Here is a 13,203-nt window from a genome sequence, read left to right on the forward strand (position 1 = left end):
TGTTTGGTTGGGTTTTCGAAAATTTGATGAATTTCTTAACTTTTTGGGGTAGAATTTCCTGGCTAAGCAATGGCTTTGCGAGTTATCTCTCGGATTTTTCATTTTGTTCATATACTGACGATTTGTACTAATTCACTAAAGCATCATCTAATTGCAGTAAACTACAACTCGGCTGTCACTTGAGTTTAGTTGTTTAGCTACTGACTCATGTTCTCTGTATTTTACGAGATGAGCACGTACGAGCCATCCAAACAAGAGCTTTCCTCTTGACCCTCAAATTCATCCGGTCAGATCGTTGTAAGCGGCTTCCATCTTTTCCAAGACACGTTCAACTGATGATTCTATGGCACCTTCAATCGAAATATCATAGTCATCGTGGGTCAGAGTTAATTTACGGAAGCTGATTGACTTCATCTGGTAGGGAAAGACAGACATTTGCCTTCTGTTCCTGTTTAAACGGCTAGTAGTAGGAGACTTTGAACGAGAGTGAGAAGCTGCTCGGTGAGGTGAACGAGATCTTAGAATCCACGTTTCAGTTCCAATTAACCGTTTACAATTTTCTCTTATCTAGAATCGAAATGATTACCCCTGATACAAAATGCTCGATTATCTCGCAGGTACTTTCGTTTAAGTTATAACTTTTACATAGTATTGTTAAGAAAATTTCAGTTAATTTTAATAAGCTTTCTCTATTGGATCTATATTTTGCTCAACATAAATGTGTGATTAAACTTTATTTTACATTCGAAAATGAACCAACAACACCTCCCAAATTTTTCAAACTAGTTAAAATTCAATTGTAACAAGGGTTTAAATAGATAGTGCAAGAAACATAATGATGAACTACTACGAAAGCAGAAAAGAGGTAATGTACTTAAAATATATACTCATATTGCTCAATCTAATTTTTTTTCTTTTATTTTTTATTTGCCTGCTTTAAAAAATTCAAACTTTTTGGGTATAAATCTAGACTTACAATGAAGTTAAATTGCATTAAGAAGCAAACAACGGTGTCAGCATCAACATGCAACAGTGATGAAATCTTTCACATGACTGTAGCAATTGATGCAGCTATAAAATCGATCGAATTCAATCTCAGGAGAAAATAATAAATGAAGAAATATTTAATATGGTGAAGGCAGTCCGATAAAGATACAATAAAAGGAAAATAATTTTGGGCCAAACCATGAAAAAATCGTGAGGAAGTTACAAGGAAAGCATAAGTTTTTTATCTGTGTTTATTTTCGTAAACATACGTTTTCATTTTCATTTATACCTTTTACTGGCATTTATTTATGTAGTTTTAGATTATTTTTAAGAATTAAACTAGTTGACTTATTACTATATTTTATTAGTGTTAACTATTGAATGGCTTAAGTTATGTTCATTTCTCCCTCTCGCTGCGTCTCATATAATAAAAAGTGACTTGCAACTACTACTTATGGCTTGCATTATTTTTCATAGCTTGCAGTTAGTTAGCTACGAAATAATTCCTTTTCTAGCAGCAAATGTAAATCCAATGAGTCCACCAGCAAAAGCCATAATGAGTACTACTGTCCCCAATCCGATTGCTAAATTAAAATTTTTTGATTTCTTCGATGATGATAGTTCTCCTGGATGTGGATTATTCTCACTCTGCCCTGTGATCTTCTTATGATTTATGTAAATTGAGCAAATTTTGCTGTCGCTCTTTGATTCTTCAAATAGTTCACGTTGATTAGCACTACTTGGCTTCAAGTTTGTCAATGAACAACTCGTCAATGGAACACTTCCATCGGAAATTTGATTATAGTCGATCGTTTCACAGAATTCAAGAGTAAAACAGTCAGGATCTGTATTGCATTTGGAAGCACAAAGTTCTAACGATAAATGGTCAAAGGTTACAACAATTGATTCTTTCATTTCCTGTTTCAGTGCAAATCCGAATTTATGCTCATAATCAAGTTCAGATTTTCCTGTGAAAAGTAAAAAGATTGAATTATTAGTAAATATTAACTAGATTCTAAATGAACGTTAAATTAATGTAAAGGCTTTTACTTGAATAATGAGAACATCCATCTTCAGCGTACTTCCAGTTTGTGACATTTATTTCATGAGCTTTATCTATCTCAATGTGTTTAACGTGTAAGAAACAAACAGATTCATTTCTGAAAGGAATTGGGGTAAAAAATAAAATGAAAATCCATTAGACAAATTCTTAAATGAATACACAGTAATATTACGATAGTTCCAATACAACTATCATTTGATAAACTTCAAAGCGATTTCAATAGTCAAATATAGAGTAACTAATAGTATAATGTAATAGGTAAGAATCATAAGTTGAAAGCTGCAATTCTGTAAGGCTATTATTATTATAACCTACTCAAAATATTTTAATATAATATGTGAATAATAAACTTCATCACAAATCAAAAGCAATTACTTTAAAACTCATTGGTTCCAATGATGACAATCGACTAAATTACAATATAGGCAATTAGACAATCATTTAGATGGATAAAATTCAATTTCATTACTTTTCTTGACACATAATATTAATAAAATGGAATAAAACAACAGTCTGTATATGCATGCGTGTTCACCTTAAATGATTGTCTAATTACCTGTATTGGTATTTAGTCGATTGTCATGATTGGGACCAATGAGTTTTAAATTAACTGCTTTTGATTTGTGTTGAACCTCATTTTTCACATGTGATATTAAAAATATTGCGAGTAGGTTATCTTAAGTTTCGACTTACCGTTGATTATTATTTTGACAATAATCGAATGATTCACAATTGAAAGCATTTGATTGAGCACATGTTTTAGCACAATCAGCTATTTGTACATTAGATATGGTTGACACGGCATCCAGAACTAAACTTTTGCCAGGATACTCATGGAATAGATTCATAAATGATTCTGAATTGGAAATGAGAAACAAAATTAATTCAAGAAGTGCAAATCAATGTGACAGTATATTTACTTTCATAGATGTTACACCCGTCTGCATGACTTGTTTTGTCTTTAAGTGAGTCTTTCAATGAACTTGATGTTTCTTGACTCAGAATACATTCCTTATTCTGATTGACGCAGTATGAAAGTGTATTACAATCATCATCATTCAAACAAGCCTTGAAACAGTCTTGAAGAGTACTTTTCTCGATTTTGAATTGTGCTGTATTGAAATATCGATCAGTTTCGATCATCGGAAAATCCTCAGCTCTTAAAGGTCGTGAACCACTTTCATATAGTTCCTGGGAAATATCACCAATCTCTTCAGGTCCATTCACAATGAACAAATCTACAGAGCCGATTATCGAGGCTTTATCCCTTATCTGTTGTAACACGCTTGACATTGTCGATAAATAATTTTTGGTAATCAACGGTTCAACATCAAACGTTAAAGATCTAGAATAAAAATTACATTTCTCACTGTATTCTGTTTCACTAGAAAAACTCGATTTCACAAAAATTGAACAATCGTAATCATCACAATAACTGAAATCAATACAGTTGGGATTCGCAGTGCATAGTTGTTCACAGTCCTCGACTTTAGATCTTTTCACAACATTTGAAGGATTGATAATTTTAAAATGATACAAACGACTATAAGTGTCAATGAAATGTACACGATCATAAAGTTTAACAGTAGTATATATTACGCTATCAACTCGTTGAGTATGAGTTTCACCGATGCGAGTTATTGGAATGGACGAAGTCAAGAATTTTTCTGTTGCTGCCAACAATGTTACCACACCGTATGGATTGTCCCATGGGATTGGAAAGAGAAGCTGAAACCAAGTATAGCTACCAGGTTCTTCGTAACAACCAGAAACATCGAATCGATCTTCATGATCAATGTTATTATTTTCGTAATTAATTATGGTTACTTCAACTTGAGTGGGAGGATCAGCGTATTTATAATTATAGTTGCTCCGATCTGGGGTAAATATGACTTTACTTGGAACAGAATCACTGATATTCTGCACATAATAATAGTCAATAATGGCGTCAACCCTATCTGAGAAGAAGTTAGTTGCTCTGTATTCTTCCACTCGAAAAGGTCCTAAAGGTATATCACCAATGAATTTTGGTGCTTGTCTTCGAGGTGGCTTCATTACCAAATAATACAATAGATTGAAGTCGACAGTTAGATAAAAAGGCCAACGGGTGATTAGTGTATCACCAGAAGAATAATCAGATGTTAAATGGCTACATTGACCGGTACGGCTATCAACTTTAAATCGTCCTAAAGGAGGTGGCATTTCAATGAAACGAACATCATCAGCTTCTTGGATTTCGTATGAAATGACATCGCCTCGTTTCATTACTCGAGCAGTTGATTTGATAGGCTCCCGATAAGAATAAGTTATGATCGCTTCCATGTCCATAGCAAACTCTTCAACTTTACTGAAATCTGGTAATGGAGTGTCAGGATTGGTATTTTTACGCACACACCCATAACTCAATGGATATGGAATGGGATCATCTGATGATATCACCAACGGTTCGAACATGTAAAAGTTGTAAACATATTTTGACTCGGAGTCGACTTGCTTTTTAACTGTTGCAGTTTCATTTATTGAAATGACCTCCTGAGCTTCGATCCATTCAGGATAATACAACGAGAACCGATAAGGCAATGAGGTCTTAACATCAAAGTAAAAGTCAATGTAAGGTCCATTGGGATCAGAACAATAAAACCAGTGATTAATAGTACGACCTTCAATCAGTTCAGGTCCTAAGAAGGAAGCTTTATCACTGATTTTGTGGGCATAAATCATCAACACTGTTGGTCCCAAATGAACCAAATCTTTAAACATTTCTGAGCTAGCGACAATATCTTTTGGCTTAAACCAATCTTCGATCAATTCAATTTTCTCATTCTGAGTCAAGTTCCGGCTAGAACATCTATTTTCTTCAACAGTAATCTTTTCCTCTGTTGAATGATAATAATAACGTCGATTCAATTTGTCTTGAATGGTTGCTTCCAAGTCGATATATCCAACATTATTTTTCCCATCATAATAATCATGGACCAAATTTTTTCGAGTTGGATTGATAACTTCAACAGAAGCATGATAACCCGTTTGTTTATCAATCAAACTGAGAACATTTGGAACTTTCGACTCACCAGCTTTACCCCTTTCAGGGCATTTAAAATCATCACAAAGAATTGAGTTAATTAAGTAAAGAAAACAAAGTAAAAAGGAAAAGTTGAGACCAATTTTCATCTTTCACTTGATTGTTGACGTTTTATGTTGAATTTGTAAAAAGTGGATTCAATATCCAATTTTTCAATGTAATCAACTATTTATTATAACAATTGAGACTTTTTGACTTTTATTTGAACTGTAAGATTCGGAAATGAATTATGCTAAAAAATTGCGTGTGGACAATTTATTTATTAGCATCTAAAAATTCATCCAGTTTTAATCTCCTTGATATTAAGGTGCAAATGTGTGAAAATCAGATTATTTTATCATTTCTTGCTAATTTCATTAACTATGATCATTTGATCCACATCCGTGTTCCGTGCAAATTTGATTGAACTAAATTATTAATCCAGTTTTATCATCTTTATATTTCAATGATTTTGTCAATTTATACTCAATGATGACCTGTAATTAATGATGTCCAGTATTGAATCAGTTGAAATTTCATCGATTGTTCAGGTAAATAAACTATTGAACATAACTTTTTAATTACTGATTCAAGTAAACAACAAACTACTTATTGTTTATTAAAATCTTACTTTGCGCAAAATCCACCCACCTCAACAACTAACAACTTGTGAGTCTATTTATTAATACAATACAAAACAGGATCAAACCCATTGTCAGTATTTTTAGCAGCCCTGATTCGTGTTTTCTGACATTTAATAATCATTCCCCTCAAAATAACAATTGACAGGCACCAGTGTAACTGATAACAATAATAACCTGTTTCTTCATAACTAAACGTAGGAATTGCACTTAAACATCACACTTGAACAATTGGTATTTTTTTAACTTCCCGTCCTTATTCTTTTATTTCCTAAAATAAGAGCATTTTGGGTTTCCTTCCGATTTTCAGAAGAAATTCCGTTTGATGGAAAATTCTGATTTTTGAAAAATCGTCTTGAGAAATTTTAAATTATACAGGAAATGGCCCTTAAAAGTCAATCAGAGGTCAATAACTAAATGACCTTGAATGTCCTTGAGACTCTAGATTTATGGTTCATCAAATTCGAAAATTCTGCTGACTATCATAAAGATCTGACTTCTGCTTCAAAAGTTATTAGCAATGTTCCTAACCTAGCACAAACGACCGTCAAGGACAAAATAAACACCCAGCACATTTAAAATTTATCAATATGTTATATTTTTATGCTTTCATAAATTCGCGGAGTCATAATTTCTGACGAAAAGTTATTTCATTAACTTTACTCTTTAAATAATATAATGGAAATTTACATTGATTACATTTAATTAAGTGATTTATAAATTCAATAATCGATCTAATGAGGTAAACTAGCAAAAAATATGATACGATTATATGATATGATTGTTCTCAATGGCATGCATCAAACAAGTTTGGCATCTTTAGCCATGCTATAAAATACAGATTTATCGTTTTTCAAAAGATTTTCAGGTGAATCGTGTTCGATGATTTGACCTTTATCCATCACGATAATTTTGTCATAATCTAGGATTGTATTTAAACGATGGGCAATTGTAACAATAGTACAGTCTTTGAATTGTTCCCTAATTGTTTGTTGGATCAATTCGTCTGTTTCTACATCAACAGCTGCAGTCGCTTCATCAAGAACAAGAATTTTAGATTTTCGAAGCAAAGCTCGTGCCAAACAAACAAGTTGCCTTTGACCAACACTCAGATTATCACCACCTTCAGTAACTTCATGGTCCAATCCATTGTCCAAAGAAGCTACAAAGTCTTTTAGATTAGCTTGTTCAATAGCATTGTATATTTCATGATCAGCATACTTTTCAAATGGATCGAAGTTGCGTCTAAATGAACCAGAAAACAGTACAGGATCTTGAGGTATAACTGTTAGTCGCGAACGAAGATCATGAAGTCCTAATTGAGTAATATCTTCATCATCAATTTTAATAGTTCCCTCAATGGGTTCAATCAATCGGAATAGAGCTAAAGTTAAAGATGATTTACCAGCACCAGTTCGTCCAACAATTCCAACCTTTTCATTAGAGTTTATGCAGCAAGTGATTTCTTTCAACACCAAATCAAGACCAGGTCGATATCTAGTTGAATATTTGTTGAAGGTTATATTACCTTTAGATGGCCAGTCTTTTTGTGGTCTATGCGTAGGGTTAATCCATGAGGCCTAAAAATGAACAATCATAAATATGAGTAAGTTCAGAGCTAATTGCTATCTGTATTCACTAATTAAAGCAGTTTTATCTGCAAAATCGAGTCATAACAAGAACAAAAATTAAAAACAAAAATCTGACTAATTATAAATCATAACCAAATACTCACTTCAACAGGTAGTTTGGTGTATTCCAAGCAACGCTCTACTGAGACCAAACTATTTTCAATATCCGAAAATGCGCGCACCAGCGTACTCAAAATACTTGTTATTTGTGACGCATAGCTGAAAGAAAATGCAGTTCTTCCAGCAGTCGAGCTGCCGCGAGCATTTATTGCTAAAATGACTGTTGATGTAACTATTATGTTACCAAGTATCTGAAGTCTAATTGCTAGCCAACGACTAGCAGCAAGATTAGCTATAGATGTACTATTGTTTATATCGACTAATTTAAATATTTTGTGAGTGAATCTATCTGTTGCTTGATATGCTCTAATTGAAGATGATCCTGAAACTGATTCAGAGAAATGTGAATAAACAGGTGATCGAGTAACTCCGTCAATTCGCCTTAGTTGTCGTGAACTTGCGATGTATATTTTCTAAAATAAAAGGTGAAAGTTATTAAGAACCTGATAATTAACTTTGATCTTGATTCTTTAAGCTCTGTTATTCTTTAAACTAATTACCTGAATGAAAATATAAACTGCTCCAAGTACCAAAAGTACTATTAACAAGAGAGGAGTTTCCATGGATATAACTATAATTGAAGCAATTGAACTGAATAGTTGAGACACAAGAGTATTCAAATTGAAACCAATTGATGTGTCAGCTACACCAATATCTCCAGTGAATCTGTTCAAAATCCTTCCTGTTGGTGTTGAATCGAAGAATGACATTGGAGCGCGAACTAAACGTGATAACATTTGCTCATGAATCCAGCAAGCACCATTTACAACTGCAATGCTCAGTACCATCGTGCTAGCGAAAACCAAAAGAGTTTGACCAGTACCCAAAAGAGCATAGACTATGAGACGTTTATTACGTAAAGCCGTGTTATTGAAGTTGAGAGGGTTCAGAGAATCCTCTGACCAGGCAGTTAGCCATAAGCTTGACCCAACACTAGTCGCATGCAATGCAGCGAAAAGGATCAATGTGATTCCACAAGCTTTCACTCCGATAGCAATAAAATAGTCAAGATAAATTTTGCTATTTACTGATCCAGTTTCAGCATTTTCTGCTTCAATGAGTTTGAATTTATCACCTTTTGAATCAGGTTCCTCATTTTTCGAGATCACACTTGAACTTCGAATTAAACTTGCACGTGATTTGCGACGACGAAGACGAATGGATGATGTTAATGAACTACTGGTGGATACAGATCTGGTCAATGATAACTTTTTCTCAATTTCAGGATCTAAAGCTTTTACAAAATCTTTCTCTTCAGGATCTAATTCCTCTTCTCGTTCAGTCAGATATTGTACGATGTAATCGAAAAATTCACCCTTTTTGGCCATCAATTCACTATAAGTTCCGCTTTCGTAAATTTTTCCATCTCTCAAAACAACAATCTCATCTACTTGTGGTAAAAATGTGATTCTATGAGTGACCAAAATCCGAGTCTTATTTTTAAGCATGCCTTTTGGTCCAATAACTTGATCAAACAAATGTTTAGCAACATGAGCATCAACAGCTGAAAGTGGATCATCAAAGAGATAAATGTCTGAATTAGAATAAACTGCTCGAGCAATTGAAATACGTTGTTTTTGTCCACCAGATACATTGATTCCTTTCTCACCAATTTCAGTTAAATCTCCACCAGCTAATATCTTCAAGTCTGGTGTTAATGCACAGGCTTCAATAATTTGATCATATTTTCCTTTAACAAAAGGTGCATCAAATAAAATGTTGTCTCGAACTGTTGCATTTTGAATCCAAGATGATTGAGGCACATAAGCCAATTTACCGTAAACATTCACAAAGCCATGTTGCTTGTGTAAGTCACCCAGGAGAGCAGATAATAAAGTAGATTTACCAGACCCGACAATACCAACAACAGCAACTAATCTTTTCTTTTCAATTTCTAAATTTATATCTTTAAGGGTTGGCTCTTCATCAGGAGACCAGGAAAAGGTTGCATTCTTAACTTTTATCGGTGTGGACGAATCGGGAGCGTGACGAATAGATTCAAAGTCAAGCTCATCTCCAGAAAGAAATTTATTAACTCTTTTGAGGGAAACTAAAAACTGTAAAATAGTGGAATGAATAAGAAATAAATTAATAACGATGATATATTGATATTTATAATTAAAATTCTGACACTAGTTCAATACTTACACTTGCTCCATAAGTTACAACAATAGGAAGCATACCCAGCGGCATATTGAGAAGATATACTAATGAAATTGATACAAAAGCTTTATTTGCATCAAGGATATGATTTTTATCAATTAAAATATAAGATGTGAAGGCAACGACAGTAACCTAATCATTAAGAAATAAAATAATGATTCAGAGAATTTTTGTTATTATCAAGGTTGCACCTACTTACCAAAAAAGGTACGGATGCAAAAGCAATCGTAATTCCTCCCATCCAAATTGCTTGAGATTTCAAATATTTGATTTCATTACGTCTTATCGCTGCAATAATATCACCAAAAGCGCCTTCCCATGCATATAACTTAAGGACTTTCATCCCGCTCAAAACTTCAGAGATTAGTTTTGCTCGAGAATCTTTTTCTTTCATTAGAGCAAGTTGACATAATCGAAATCGAGTTGAAACAATGTAATTAAAAGGAACAAGCAATATTATAACTGATAGTCCAATAATGGATGAAACACCTAATTGATTCCATAACAAGTAAATAGTAACCCCAAGTTGGAGTGGTGCTGACCACAAAATGTTGACAATATTTACATAGTCTATTACACGTTGAGCATCAACAGCCATTGTATTTACAATTTCACCTGTTGTATAATCACTTTTGCCAAGATTCGAAAGCTTGATAGTCTAAAGTAATATTACAGTTTTAATAAGAAGCAAAATGAATTACTAGAAATGCATGAATGAAAAACACGACTTGTTTACCTTTTTATAAATTGTTGCAACGAGAGCTGATCTCAAGCGTATTGACGTTGTTTGAGTCCAAAACTCAGATTGAGAGTCGAAGATTGATTGTGTGAATGATGAGACAAACATAGCAGCAGCAATAGCATAACCTCTCCATAATGGTAGATCAGAGGCAATAAATGTTAACAAAGCATCCATCAATTGTGGACCAGCAAAAACCAGTAGACTCGAAAAAAGCTTGCATACGGCACCAAGAAGCAGAGTTGGCCAAAAAGATTTCAACAAAATCTTCAAAATATTCACTTGATTCTTCTGCTGACCATCTCGGTTGAGTTTTGCTTCAACAGCAGTGATTTTCCTTTCAATGGCAAAAGATGTATTTTCCCCACTCAAGTTCCATATATCTGATTCTTGGAGAGTCTTACGGTAACCTCGAATTGCCATCGAGTCAAACCAGGAGAAAAATAATCTACCGATGAACGATGAGCTCTCGTAAGGGCATTCATTCTGCACAAATTAAATTTATATAGATATGTTAATTAACATCAAGTATTAGACCGATGATAAAGCATTCTATTTACCTCAATTTCTTTAGTGAATATTTCTCTTTTCGTATCAGGAAAACAACAAAGAAACAGTTGACAAAGTATACCAGAGGTTTGCAGTGATTTGTTGATGATATCAGTCTTGTCAAATGACCAGATGAATTCATCCTGCCGATTTTAAATATTGAGATAGTCAATTAATTAGAAAGATGTATTTAATTGATTAATTAATTAAATCTGAATACTTACATGATGGTTCAAAGTAACTATTAATGAATAAAAGTTGAATACAGAATAAATAGTCATAAGAAACCAATAAATGGTTAATGAGATTGAAGTGTGAACTCCTTTGAGTCGATGATACCAAATAAGCCATAATGCAAGAATCTATAAGAGACGGGTTTAGATTAAGCATACAAGATAATCAGAATAATATGAATGAGGATTAAACACTAATTATAAAAGAAGCATTAAAAGAGATTAATAATAACTAATAACACCTGTTTGGCGTTTATCAAGTCTAGACACTTTAAGACAACTTACATATGTTGAGAGCTTAATAGATGGAGTTACATAAGCAGTTGGATAGACAAGTTGATCATTTTTCAATTCAATCAAAGAATCAATCAATTCGTAAAAGCTGGATATAATCAGAATTGAACCAATGATCTTGGCGAGCCAGTAAAAAGAAAGTAAAAAATGTGAAGATTAAATTAAAATCTTGAATCTTAACTGTAAGTTGTTTATACTCACTAATTTTGAAATAACTAGTAAAGTCCATGGCAATTTTTTGCATGAATCTGTTGATTTTGAAGATGAAACTGAAAACGGTATCGAAAGGTAAATGAAGAGTGAAGTGATCCAAAGTAAAAAGGTGTCACAGAAACAAGGTGAGATTACAAGTGAATCAGAGTTCGATTGTTCAATCAAATCCTGTTTAATGCATTAAACAAAATTATATTTAGTTATTTAAAATGAAACAAATCTGAGTCAACCAATAAATAAATATTCACCCATGAATTGTAGCCACAATAGCCTTCAAGCACCATGTTGGAACTCAATTCAGCTGAATTAACATGTCATAACTTAGTTATATAGTTATAACATAGTTATAACATCACTCATGTTACTCCTACATTCAACTAAAGCTTTTAAATATTTTTACTTAATATTAAAATCGTTTACTATTATAATAAACATCTAAATATTACAGAAATTCAACCGATAAGATTAACTAAACTCCAGCCAAAATATGCGCTTAGATAATTGTATTGTGTTGAGTTTTAGCTATCGGTAAATAAATAATCTTTAATTATTTGAAGTCGCAATTATTATTCAGAATAGTATAACCATGCAATAACGTTATCTGATAGTTTTGAGTTTGAAAGCACCTAAACTGATAAGATTGCCTGAATACACTCATGTTTGAAGACACCACAATCTTATCATTAGATAACGATTTATTGGTGCATCAATCAAACCGAGAAAGGTACAATAGAATAAAAAGAGCTGAGATGATTAATCATCAATTATACAAAATTCGGTAGAAAATTGATAATAATTCAATAGTTTCTTTGAAAACAATACATTGCATTGCTATTAGAGCTGGCAGGATCGGCAAATTTCCAGCAATTTCCGAAAAAGTTGACCTCTAACTCAAGATCGAACGAGAATGAGAATACTGATTCGGAGAACAAGTAAAAATAGATCGTTCAATGTTTTGATCTTCCATGCAACTATTGACTAAAATGATTGAGTGAAAACCAGAATTATCAAAAATCTATCAACTTATTGTTTTTGTTTTGTACTTTTTAAGTCGATCTTTCTCGAGTGCTTGATTCTTGAGATTGGAAACTCAATAGTTAGATTTTAGCTTGACTCACAGCTCTCGAAAATTGATCAATCGAGTGCTCGATTTTTTTCTGTAATTCCTACATTCCTACCTTTATTCATACATTAACGTTTTAAAAGTCAAATTAAAGGTACTTGTTAAAAAGTGATTAACTTTGCATGTCAAGAGCTTGCAATTTTACGCTTTACGAACTAACAAGATTAATCAAGTTACACATCATGTTGATTCGTACACAGAATAAATTTAACTCTACAACGCAAGCAATAGGTGCTGTCAACTTGACTCAACTTTATTCTAAAACCAATAGTGAATTTTGAAATTATGCCAAAATTCAATTGTTTCAAAGGATTAATATGATCAGTTAGAACTTAATTGTTTAGAATTAAAATTTATTATTAGAAACTTAAACAACTAGTATCGAC

General features: G+C 32.9%; 2 protein-coding genes and 1 long non-coding RNA gene across 4 annotated transcripts in view; 1 reads left to right on the plus strand and 2 right to left on the minus strand.

Annotated features, from left to right (window-relative positions):
• The first annotated feature begins 264 nt into the window (after nucleotides 1–264).
• LOC149094662 (uncharacterized) lies at nucleotides 265–1,344 on the plus strand. The gene is made up of 2 exons (XR_016201032.1): nucleotides 265–865; nucleotides 971–1,344. It is a non-coding gene; the product is annotated as an uncharacterized LOC149094662 (long non-coding RNA).
• LOC112538528 (uncharacterized) lies at nucleotides 1,107–5,232 on the minus strand. The gene is made up of 4 exons (XM_025160173.2): nucleotides 2,971–5,232; nucleotides 2,744–2,906; nucleotides 2,038–2,147; nucleotides 1,107–1,955 (listed from the first exon to the last, which is right to left on the minus strand). The coding sequence occupies exons 1-4, from the start codon at nucleotides 5,219–5,221 to the stop codon at nucleotides 1,480–1,482; spliced, it is 3,000 nt and encodes a 999-aa protein (XP_025015941.2). The 5' UTR covers nucleotides 5,222–5,232; the 3' UTR covers nucleotides 1,107–1,479.
• A 1,151-nt stretch (nucleotides 5,233–6,383) lies between these two features.
• LOC107359119 (ATP-binding cassette sub-family C member 1-like) overlaps nucleotides 6,384–13,203 on the minus strand; it is a 132,122-nt gene continuing 125,302 nt past the window's right edge. The window contains exons 2-12 of one of the 2 annotated variants that reach the window (XM_089266541.1): nucleotides 11,943–12,008; nucleotides 11,683–11,862; nucleotides 11,473–11,598; nucleotides 11,179–11,316; nucleotides 10,966–11,097; nucleotides 10,403–10,891; nucleotides 9,866–10,324; nucleotides 9,652–9,798; nucleotides 8,004–9,560; nucleotides 7,488–7,916; nucleotides 6,384–7,332 (exon numbers count right to left, since the gene is read on the minus strand). In XM_089266541.1, the coding sequence (XP_089122667.1) occupies nucleotides 6,553–7,332; nucleotides 7,488–7,916; nucleotides 8,004–9,560; nucleotides 9,652–9,798; nucleotides 9,866–10,324; nucleotides 10,403–10,891; nucleotides 10,966–11,097; nucleotides 11,179–11,316; nucleotides 11,473–11,598; nucleotides 11,683–11,862; nucleotides 11,943–11,978 (4,473 nt within the window). In that variant the 5' untranslated portion in view covers nucleotides 11,979–12,008 and the 3' untranslated portion in view covers nucleotides 6,384–6,552. Of the gene's footprint in view, nucleotides 7,333–7,487; nucleotides 7,917–8,003; nucleotides 9,561–9,651; nucleotides 9,799–9,865; nucleotides 10,325–10,402; nucleotides 10,892–10,965; nucleotides 11,098–11,178; nucleotides 11,317–11,472; nucleotides 11,599–11,682; nucleotides 11,863–11,942; nucleotides 12,164–13,203 lie in introns of those variants that run through there. The other variant, XM_015925568.3, reaches the window with a different exon arrangement.

This window comes from Tetranychus urticae, chromosome 1 (assembly GCF_039701765.1).
Source record: "Tetranychus urticae isolate SD_2017Ah chromosome 1, NJAU_TeUrti_SD_1.0, whole genome shotgun sequence".
Lineage (NCBI taxonomy): Eukaryota > Metazoa > Arthropoda > Arachnida > Trombidiformes > Tetranychidae > Tetranychus > Tetranychus urticae.